The sequence below is a fragment of the Typopeltis vanoorti genome, chromosome 1 (genome assembly GCF_054136105.1).
Source record: "Typopeltis vanoorti isolate ZY-2024b chromosome 1, IOZ_Tvanoo_1.0, whole genome shotgun sequence".
Lineage (NCBI taxonomy): Eukaryota > Metazoa > Arthropoda > Arachnida > Uropygi > Thelyphonidae > Typopeltis > Typopeltis vanoorti.
In genome coordinates this window covers 65,219,391-65,231,717 of record NC_143549.1, presented here as the reverse complement: position 1 = coordinate 65,231,717, position 12,327 = coordinate 65,219,391, and the positions used below count along the sequence as shown (strand labels likewise).

General features: G+C 36.1%; 1 protein-coding gene across 1 annotated transcript in view; it reads left to right on the top strand.

Moving 5' to 3' along the window:
* The window catches only part of mon2 (Mon2 homolog, regulator of endosome-to-Golgi trafficking), a 749,535-nt gene that overhangs the window by 497,129 nt on the left and 240,079 nt on the right, over positions 1 to 12,327 (top strand). The window contains exon 23 of the mRNA XM_090397718.1: positions 11,612 to 11,746. Within this exon, the coding sequence (XP_090253844.1) occupies positions 11,612 to 11,746 (135 nt within the window). The remainder of the gene's footprint in view (positions 1 to 11,611; positions 11,747 to 12,327) is intronic.

The following is a 12,327-nucleotide window of genomic DNA, read 5'->3' as shown; positions in this document are numbered from 1 at the left end:
CCTCCTGCAAACAGTTCTTAACCACCTCCCATGCACTATCAACATCCAGCCCTTGCAGTTTTACATGCCATGGCATTGAGCCAAGCACACACCTAAGCTTGTCATACTTACCAGCCCGGTAATTCCACATGTACCCTGTCTTAATTGTAAATTCGACTCTTTTAGCCACCTCCCAAGTCATGACTTTATGGTCACTCTCACCAATTGGTAGCAACATGGTCATGTTCATTACAGCCACATTCTCGGTTGCAATTACTAGGTCCAGCACTCTCTGCCCCCTGGTATTTTCCAATACATGTTGCCGTAGATAGTTGTCCCTTAATAACTGCATAAAATCCAATTCCTTCCTCCCATGTGCCCTCTCCTCTTTCCAGTCAATGTTACCATAATTGAAATCACCCATAATAATTACCCTTCTTCCACTCATTTCTTCTATTTGCTTATGCATACTATCCCCACCATCCACTCCATCACCCGGTCTATAGCAGCACCCAATTGTATATTTTGTTCTGCTGGATTGTATCTCACACCAAACAGCCTCAAATGCGCTTTTTTCCCCATCATGCAGTTCAACTTCTATACTCCTTGGCTGAAGATCATCAGCAATCATCAATAACACTCCTCCCCCCTTTTTATTCACCCTGTCACTCCTGAACACGCTATACCCGTCGCATTCAATCCCACTAGCTTTATCATCTTCTGTCAGCCATGTTTCACTAATACCGACAACCTCTGGCCTGGAAGTGCCAACCATGCCCAAAAACTCTTCCTTCTTGTTCCCAATACTCCTGGCATTAGTGTACATGAATCGCAGAAGCCCATTTGTCCCATCCTTACTTTGATGCCTTATACTAACTATCCCATTCTGATTTGTTGTCCGTCGTACTCGCTCGGGCATAATATGCTCATTCATACACTTAACTGCCCCCCTAAAGTCAGCATATCTACTCCCCCCCCTCTTAATAAATCTAGTTTCCCTGAGTCTGTACATCCACTTCCACTTCATTCATCAACACTCTTTCAAGTCTCCGTACACCAACTCCATTCAAATGCAATCCATCCATCTTATATAAGTCCTTTCGCCCATCGAACTCATTCCACACATCCACAAATTCCACACCACTCTCCATGCATAACCCACGCATAAAGTCATTGGCAATTATGGCCCTCCTTCTAAACACTTCACTGTCATACCGCGGTAAGATACTCACCATCCTAACTCTCTCACTCTTCTCTTTTGCTACCTCAAACAACTCCCTCACATCCTCTATCATTTCCATTTTGTCCTGTTTCAAATCATTCGTTCCTGCCACGATTATCATCTCTTTCACCCTCTGTTTTTGCAGTCGAATAGATTCGCTGACGTCCTTTATGATCGCACCCGGCTGGCACGACTTCGTTAAATTCTCAATTATTACGCCTCTTAATAGCGAATCCCCATACAGCACTCGCTCCTTCATTTTATTGACGTTTGCAAACATTCTATTATTTGCCGTCGCAGACTTCCGCCGGTTATTTGTCGGTACGTTCAACACACATTTTTCCATACGCTCCAGTTGTCGTTTAGCTCTGTGTATGGCGTATTGTAAGTATTGTAATAAGTATTGTACACTTCTTGTTTATGGAACTAGATTTTTCACTGTGAAATGAAGGAAGAAGAATGGTGATAAAGGTATAGAGTGCTAAGGTACTCTGGTAGGAAAACAGAACCATAATTATGCCTTCTAATAACATCAACTAAGTTATCTGAATTCATAGAGCAAGTTTACATTTAGTTTTAGTGAAAGCTGATTTTCTGCATATTCATTTCATTGACTGCATATCTTAAGATGAGTTTTTTTACGTTTTTTTGCTTTTATCTTAGGATGTTAGATCCATGAACTTGAATATGCATTACATTCACCCACTATATACAAACATTTAGAACAAATGTGTTAACTATAATAAACTTCCCTCTCTCCTTCACAAAAAGGGTGGGGAGAGTCATAACCAAGTCCCATAGTATTATCAGAGCTGAGCGCTATTCTCACAATATTCACTCCAGCAGACCCCGACTTCCTTCATTCATTATTAGTTTGCTGAAGTGATATTGGATTATATGTTAGAATATGTAACTAAATACAGTTGTTTTAATCAGTGCATATCCATTCACCAAAAGAGGCAATGTAAAAAAATTTTATATTTCATGCCTTGAATTATTCTTTTAGACCAATTTCTGTACCTGCCAAACTCTGATTGCAAATTGCAATCAGAGTTTGGCAGGTACAGAAATTGGTAATGACTTGTCATCTCTCTATTCATCCTATTCGTCTTATTCATCATCATCATCATCATCAAATTCCTGCCATGTACCCTCAAGGGGTGTACAGGATAAGATAGTACTACATGAAAAAAACTACATCATTACTAACTTCCTATCTACAATTTTCCTCCAAATCAGTCTGTTACTTGTCAAGACTCCAACATTAACAGATCTTATATTTCTATCATATAAGGCACTTTGTACCATATTAATCCACTTATATCTTGGTCTTCCTCTGGGTCGTTTTGCTGCCAACCTGGCAGAGAACACTTGTTTTGCTAATCTTTCCTCGCCCATTCTATTTAAGTGACCATACCACCTGAGATTAGCTCTGCTAACGCATTCCTGGATGCTGACAATGTCAAGTTTTTTCCTAATATCCTCGTTTTTAATATGATATTGCCATTGATGCCATCTGTTCATGCCTATAATTTTTCTCAGGACTCTCATATCTGCGGTCTCTAGTCTTTGGTCAAGTGTTTTACTTCTGACCCAGCTCTCAGATCCATAAGTTAAAACTGGTTCGAAAACTGTCTTGTATACAGCTAATTTAGTGTTCTGACTAATTTCTCTCTTATTCCATATGAATTTATTCAATTGACTTCCCACCATACCAGCTTTGCTGATTCTGTTGTCTATTTCTATATTTAATTTACCATCTTCAGTAAAAATCGTGCCCAAGTAGCTGAAATGTTTTACTTGTTCCACAGGTTCTCCATTCACAACACAGTTGACATTTTCAATGATTCTGCCTATTTTCATTGTCTTTGTCTTTTTATTGCTGACCTTCATACCATATCTATTACAACAGCTATTCAATTTAGTCAGAGAATCTTGCAGACTTGTAGCGGATTTATTTAGAAGTATAACATCATCTGCATAAAGCAAACAGCTGACATTAACATCTCCAATTTTGATATCATGTTTAATACCACTTTCCTTCATAATGTGATCCATATAGATAATGAATAACAGAGGGGATAATGTACATCCTTGTCTCACACCAGATTTAACATTAAACCATCTTCCTGTACTTCCTTCAATTCTAACTGCTGACTTACAACTCAAATAAAGACTAAGTATTGCTTGATATAATGCCCCATTGACACCATATAACTGCAGCGTATCGAATAGCTTCTCTCTTGGCACCTTGTCATATGCCTTTTCCAAATCGACAAAACTTAAATACAGATCTTTGTTATATTCCCATGCTTTCTCGACTATTTGTCGTAAAGTGAAGATCTGATCCTGACAGCCTCTATTTGGCCTGAATCCAGCTTGTTCTTCACCTAGCTTTTCTTCCACAATTCTTCTCAACCGTTTCTCAAGTATACTTGCATAGATCTTGCCAGGAACACTCAGTAGGGAAATACCTCTGTAATTCTCACATTCAGTTTTATTTCCCTTTTTATATATGGGTACTATGAGAGCTCTACTCCAATCATCAGGAATTCGTCCCTCTGTCCAGGCTTTCTGAACTATGCAGTGCAGCCACTGTAAGACTCTTATACCACCATACTTCAGCATTTCTGGTCGAATATCATCTACTCCTGCTGCCTTTCCACATTTCAAGCCTTTGATGGCTTTTTCTACTTCAAGTATGGATATGTATTCCTGACTGCATGCCTGGTCAGTTTTTTTACCACTGTGCTGTCATCACTGCTTGTTTCATTTAGCAGTTTTTCAAAGTAATTACTCCATACTTCTTGAATATCTTTTTCTCCTGTTTTCATGTCACCTTTATCATCTCTAATTCCTTTTATAGCACTCTTTCCTCTATTCTTAAGCTTCTTCAACAACCTTTAGAATATTTTGCCACCTTCTTGATATTTATTTTCTATATTCTTGCCAAAGTCCTCCCACGACTTTTGTTTAGCTAGTTTTACACAGTGTTTAGGATTCTTGCATTTGTCTCTATATTCTCTAAGAGCACAAGCTGACGTATTTGACAGGAACTTTTGATATGCTTTCTTCTTTTCCTTCACTGCTTCTTTAACTTCCTGTGTCCACCAGGGAGTTCTGATTTTTTTATCCTTGCAGACAACCTCACCTCTCTGGCAGAATCAATCAGTGTTTTCTTCAGAGTTTGCCACTGAATCTCCAAGGTTTGATTCCTGTTCTCAAACTCTTTCATTTTTTCTTCAATAATTTTGTGTATTTTAGTCTACTCTGCACATCTGAGAGCTGCTCAAGTTTTATTCACTTTAAAACTTTCTTACATGTTATTCTTTTCAATATGAAATTCAATTTTATCCTGCTCAAGACTAAATAGTGATCAGGATTTTCATGGTTTTGGTCTTTTTATTGTTGATTTTTATGCCAAATTAGTTACAGCTAGCTATAACACTATAACTAGAACTATAGCTAGAATAACAGCTAGCAGTTATTCAATTTAGTTAGAGAATCCTGGAAACTTGCATTAGATGTTTTTAGGAGTACAACATAATCTGCATAAAGCAAAGAGGTAAGTTTGACATCTCCAATATTATGTCACTTTCTTCATAATATGATGCTCAAGACTAAATAGTCTTATTTGAGCAATGAACTATTTACTTAATTAACAGATTTGGATCATAACTAGTACACAATTATCAAATCTATGTAATCTAATAAATTCTTTATAGGACAAGTTATAAAAAAATATAAATTTATTTTAATATATAGCATGTATAAAATTATAATGAGGTCAGAGTTATGAATGATTTAAATGTTGTGCAGTAAATTTCTGATACATACATACAGTTCAAGTACCAGTTTTAAATCATTCTCTTCCTTGACTGATGTTGAAAATTTATTTATCACTAGGTTAGACTATAATAGATTTAGTTTAATCCTTTATCCCAGTGAGAGCAAACAAAGTTTGCGCCTGAAAATATCTTCAGGACTAAATATAGTGTTGTACTATCTTATCCAGTAAGTAGTGCAACACCAAGGCAACTCGTGGCAAAGGTGGAGCAAGCTACCAGGCACTTCTAACCCAGTATCTCCCATAATGCAAAACACATTTCCTATGTGGATATGTATACTGTTATGCATTAAAGGGATTGGCCATCTACCCAGACTAGTTTCGACCTTTATTGAGGTCTCTTCAGTGGGAGCCAGGCCCAGAGCTGGAGATACCAGGCAGAAGCAGTAGCAAGTCATCTGTGCCTATGGGAGTTGCCAAAAGGTTTATCACCTTTTTTTCAACATCTTTCTCTAAATCCAGAGTAATTTTTAAAAAAGGTGATAAACCTTTTGGCAACTCATGTAGTGCTGTCATAGCAGCCTCAATACTCCTTGAGGGTACATATGATGAAGTTGATAATGTTGATGTATAGAGTTTTAATAATCCCATACTGTATTGGAGGGGGAGGGAGGGAGAGTTACTCTTTGAAACTCTCTACCAGTGTATGCGTGTCTGTGGGTGGGTTTTCTGTAAATAGAGAATGCCAGGGATCCATCAGGCTGGCATGTAATTAAAGTGTCTAGGAAGCAGAGTCTGTTATTTTCCTTTTCTAAGGTGACCTCGATCCTGGAATGGTGATTCTTTAACCCATCTAAACATATAGCCAAATGGAGAACACTTCACCAACAAAGTATAGTGAAACACTGTGTCTGTGTGGGCAGAATTTAAATCTTTCTCCTAAAGGTTTCCATGTAAGTAGCTGTGCAGGTGAGTGGAAAAGTGGATCCCATTGCTGTCCCCTCTATTTGTTTGTAGAATTTCTGTGCATGAAACCATCCTAAATTTGGGAAGCTCTTATCTTCTGTACTTCAGCCCAAGTCAAGGACATCCATTTTAGTCCCACTAAGCAGGTGTTAGGTACTATTTAGGATATCAGGTTTACTTTCACATGTCATGCTGATTCAGCCTCTTACTCAGTGTAGTGCCTGTATGCACATGATAGCAATTTGACTTTGTCATAATAGTGAAATATTAATTAAATGTATTTTAGTTAATATTAGACTATGTTAATGAAATAAAGTGCCATAAAAATTATTTAAATTAAGGGGATATTTAATCCCACATTATTTCAAAGCCAAATAAGAAACTCTAAGATAGAAATCAAAGAGTTTCATGCCGAATATAGCAAGCTATAAAAGTTCAGCAAGTCTAAGCGTAAGCAAATTAGTTTTACATTAACCCTAATGTAAAACTCATCCCTAGGTGATGTATGTTGTTTTACATTAAGGGAGATAGGTCACTACCCAGACCGGTTTCAACCTTTATTGAGGTCTTATCAGTGAGTAGGTAGACCAATAAATACCAAGATTGTAGTGATAATAGCTTTAATACTTTAACACTTTTGGCTCTTTATTTCATTAATTTATTTGTGCACCTCTTTAACAACTCATACGGTAAAGTTTTATCACTACAATCTTGGTATTTATTGGTCTACCTACTCACTGATGAGACCTCAATAAAGGCTGAAACCGGTCTGGGTAGTGACCTATCTCCCTTAATGTAAAACAACATACATCTCCTAGGGCAGTGGGTCTTAACCTTTTTAGTGATTGGCTCACCCCCTTGAATCTAAAAATAAGTTCTCGCACCCCCCTTGAAAAATGTATTTCTATTTCTTTATTTAGGAAATTACACCTATTGCAAGATAATTTATTTATTGAAAAATAAATACATGCATTTACATATACATGCAAAACAATATCTCAATTTTTAATGACTTTGTTGTTGTTGTTTATTCATAATAATACTTTTGAAGCGAAACTCCTTTTTTGAAAGAGCCATGCGTAAGTCATCACTTGCATTTAAGCAATTTCTGGCTTTTGTTTTTATATGCAAAAGTGATGAAAATCCCATTTCACACAGGTAGGTGGTGGCAAATGGTAAAAGTGTCTGCAATGCTGCTTTTGCCAGCTGTGGATAAGGTTCTAACTGTGTACACCAGAATTGTTCTAAGTCCAGTTTTTCAAATTCCATTGGAATACATGCATTGGCTCGTATTTCAATAAGATCATCTTTTATTAAATAGCTGTCATCCATCGAATCTAGGTCAAAATTTAGAAACTTCTCCCGCACTCCTGGAAATGCTTTCTCGCACACTCATCCCCTAGGACAGTGGTTCTTAACCTGGGGTGCACTCACCCCAGGTTAAGAACCACTGTCCTAGGGGATGAGTTTTACATTAGGGTTAATACTAAGAAGAGTGATCCTAGCTTTATCCACCTTTACTACGAGTTGCCTGGTATTGTACTGCCCAGGTATTTGCTTACGCTTGGACTTGCCAAACTTTTATAGCTTGCTATATTCGGCATGAAACTCTCTGATTTCTATCTTAGAGTTTCTTATTCGGCTTTGAAATAATGTGGGATTAAATATCCCCTTAATTTAAATAATTAGACTATGTTGTAATTTCCTTAAAAAAAATACAATTATCCAAACAGAAAGTTAGTCTTATTTGAATGATTCGTATATAAATACCTTTTTTATGTTAATTAATCTCTTAATTATGTTTGCTAATAATTGCCTTATGCTTCCATTTTGCTTTAATTTTTTTGAGTGCTTATTTGTTGTTTTGATTACTAATTACGGCCATTATATTTATAAGTACAAGAGCAGTACAGCAAAACAAAGTAGTTCAAAAAGAACTATTACAACCCTGGCAAAAAAGTATCCGATCAACGACTGTAACACTAACATTGTATATGTATTAGAATTTATTTTTTCTCAACACATAAATTTTGTTCAAATTGAACAGTTATGAACATAAATATGATTCACAAAGAAAAAATTTATTACAAAAAATATTTTATAACGAGAAATTAGATGAATGGAAATCAAACACTGAAGAAAAAAGTATGCAATCATTCTTTGATTGGGAAATATATGTCAGATCACCGAACTCAGTATTTTGTTATTCTTCCTTTAGCACAAATGATGGCTTTCATCCTTCATGGCATGGACTCAATAAGCTTTGAAAAGTCATTTGGCAGAATATCACTCCTGCTTTTTTGTGATTGCTTGACATAATTCGATGACATTTGTGGGCCTTTTGACGTTGATTTTTTGCTTTAAAATATTCCACACGTTTTCAATTGGATTAAGGTCTGGGCTATTCGAAGGCCAAGTCATAGTTTTAATTGGAGTGTTTCCATTGTTTCACAGGTAGTTCTTGATTTGTCTGCAGTGGTGATAAGATGCATTATCATCTTGAAAAATGAAGTCATTGGAATCCTGGAACCATTTTTTGATACTAGGAACCAAATAATGCTCTAAAATTTCTTCATAGAGTTTGGAGTTGACTGTTGCACAACTGTAGAATTTTTGGGCAACCAGAAATCCATGCAACCCCAAACGGTAAATGAGGGTGAAAATTTAGCCTTGGTATTAATGCACTCATCAAAGAACTTTTCACCAACTCTTCTCCATACAAAGGTACCGTTATTATTACTGGTTCCAAGGCAAATTTGAGATTCGTCACTAAAATTGACTTTTATCCCAGTCATCAAATTCCCAGTTTCCATGATTTTTACACCATTGAAAACTGCTTTTTGTGTTGCTTTGTCAAAAAAGGTTCCGTTTTTACTTTGCAAAAGTGAAATCCTTAACCATTCAGCTGATTTTGTACTGTGCAGTTACTTACCTTCATTCTGTAGTTTGATTATGCATCATTAAATTGTTTGAATGTTGAACGTCACATGGTCTTTCCAAGTTCAGCCAGTTTTCTGTACTGTCTGTATGTGGTGGCACGTGGCCATCGACCTCGAAGCGTGCTTTTTACTCTCTTAGTCGAATGATATTTATTCCAATGCTTCAAAAGAGGATTCTATAAAAGCAGGTGGCTGTAGAATGCTTCAGTTCATTGACTGCGAGCAGACAACAATGTTACAGCGCAATGCCATTTCCGAAGTATCGCATACTTCTCGTGAAATTATTTTACCAAAATAACAGCCTTGATAGCATTGTGAAAGTTCAGAACACTAAAGGGATTGAAAACGGATCCTATGACTGCAAATCATTTACATAAAATGATCCAGAAATTTGAAGAGACAGGTTCTTTAGATGTGCGACCTGGTTTAGATGTGAGACCTGGCAGATGACAAAAGCCCATTGAACAGCACACAGTGGAGGAAGAAAACACAGCTTTAGAGGAAGAAAGGATGGCAAATGTTGTTGGAAGCAGCAGCACCAGCATATTGCACAGTCTTTAGACAAAGTCGTAAGGCAAATTCTGCACTGTTATTTTTACAAGATTTCCCACGTTCAGCAGTTGCTTAATCCTGACTGGGATGCATGAGAAACATTTGCCCTGAAGTTTCTTGCTTAGACTGAACTGGACACTGACTGGCAATTGAACATTTTCTGGACTGATGAAGCTCATTTCCATCTGGATGGTGCTGTGACTATGCACAACTGTAGAATTTTTGGGCAACCAGAAATCCACAGGCAATGCAACAGATCAATTATGCATCATTCATCAAAGGTTACTGTTTGGTGTGGTTTTACAGTGGAAATCATTATCAGACTTTTCTTTTTTGAGGAGCTCAGTCCTGCTGGTCTCGTTATCTGCACTGTTAATGACCAGTAATATGCGTCTGTCTTAGCCAATCAGGTGATTCCAACACTTCAAGAGTATCAGTGCCTGGATTCAACAGTTTTTATGCAAGATGGTGCCCCCTTTTCATATATGCTCATAACAGACTCATCAGCCACCATTTTTGTATGTGGCCAGCTTGCTCACTGAATCTGAACTCCTGTGACTTTTGGCCTGAGTATTGTGTATTGTGGACACATAGCCAACTTAGTAGACCTCAAGACTTGCATTACATGCAATATTCACAACATTTCGAGTGAAACTCTACGTTCTGTGGTTGAGTATGCAATTTTTGCAATTTCATCATGTTGCCGACAGTGGAGGACAGCATATGGAACATGTTGTGTGTAACCACACGATGCTCTGTGTGTACCCTATTTTGTGATGTTTTGAATTACCCACTATGGTATTGCAGTGCCATGTATCCCTCTAGTGGCAACTTTTAGAACTAATGTTGGTTTTTGTGCAAAATAAAATTCCATTGCCCCACACACACACACACATCATTATGTTAAATATTAAATCTTGCAGCCTTTCAAAATGTGAACTTTAATTGTAATCACCCTGTATACAGATGATAAATACTAGTGAAAAGTGTGCATCCTTCTCTTAGACTGTTTTGCACTTGAATATGTATTTCTGAATATTATGTATCTTATTCAGATCTATAAAACTTAAAATACACATCATTTTGTATTCCTGTAATTTCTCAAGTATTTGTATCTTAGTGAGAATCTGAGAGTTTTGCTTAAACCCAGCTAATTCTTCTCCATTTTGTCCTTCCAATTTTTCTTAGAATCTTCTCAAGTATGTTTGCATAAAGAAGGAAGAAAATGGCATTCTTTCTTCTAAAATATAAATCATGAACTGAGTGCCAGCCTGGTTGTGATGAGTGGATAGCATATCCCCTCTCCAACCAACAAGTTATGAGTTTGAATCCCACCTTAGGCATGGATGTTTGCAAAAGCCTGCTCAAGGCAGTCTTGATAGCTCTTTGAGTTTATAGTGCTTATCTTGATTGTAAAAAAAAAAAAAAAAAAAGTTGGATGATTAATATTGTCTAGTAGCCATAATACAAATGTTCATTCACAACTGTTAACATTCACATTATGGCTGTTTAAACAATATCAGTTATCCAATTTAGTTCTTGATTTAGGTTTTAGAAAAGAAGTTTCAAGTATTTCTTCTTTATTTGTCAATCGCATGATCACCTCATCTTCATTCAAGATATTTTTCCTAATGTCTGATATTTTATAAATTTAAAGTATTCATTTCATTGTTTATGCTTGGATTTATATCTCATTTCATCGTTTATGCTTTGGTTTATATTTCAGATGTCAGTCTCAAATGGTTCTAAACTATGTTTAAACGTTTCAGACTGACAGTTTTAAACTATGTTTTACTATATTCAGATTTTGGAACTTGGAAGGCAGGTCTCCCATACTATTTTATTTTGCCAAGATACTTTTATCTGGTCAATTTATTTTAAAACTACATCATATACCTTAATTATTCGTAAATTGTAGAAAAGAGTAGGTTTAGTATGGTGATCCATAAAACTAAAAGCTTGATATATATTCTTATGTCTACATGAAGCTTTTGTAATTTTAAGTGTTGTTTTATCTGTTTCTGCAGGTGAAACCGAAACAGGACTTAAAATTGCAGTTTATCAAACCTGAAGCATGTTGTATCTTTTATTCACTTAGTTGGTTATATTTTTATCTTTATAAAAATACTTGAAATTACCATTTAAGTTCTTGAATTATTTTTTTAGGTGCTGTTTCCTCTTCTGGATAGAGTTCGGTCCCTGTCTAGTTCAGCATCTACAGACAAAATAAATGATATGGGAGGCAATATCCTTATTCACCATTCTCGTAATACTGCCCAGAAGCAGTGGGCTGAAACACAGGTAAAGGAATACATGTGTATATATGGAACTCTTAACACAAATCATTTCACATGATTGGAAAGGTTTTTGTAATTGTGCATTTTATAGAATAAAATTCTAAAAAAAATGTAGGAAAAAATATTGTAAGAGCATCAATGCAGAGTGTTACTCAATCCATCCATCATTGTTATTTCCTGAAATATTCATTCATGGGTTATAAAGGTTAATGAGACATTGTCATAGAATTTTTTTAACATTTGAATGATAAATACATGTAAACACAAGAAAGATATTTAATTAACCAGATATTTCAGTCTGGAAATAGCAGACCATCCTCAGTGGTATTACAAGAACAGTTCTAAAAAATACAAGCTAGAATATTAACAATGGATCGTTTAAAATAGAACAAGCCACGTGATGTTATAGCACTAAGTATGAAATGGAATATTTTGAAGTAGAGACATGATTAAAAAAAAAAAAAAATTAATGAGTAATCTTGATTAGACTTTCCCAGATTTTTGATATAGATATACAGTCATTATGATTCAGGTTGGGACAATGGAGCAAGGCCTCCATGCTTTCCTTGAACAAACGTTCAAACC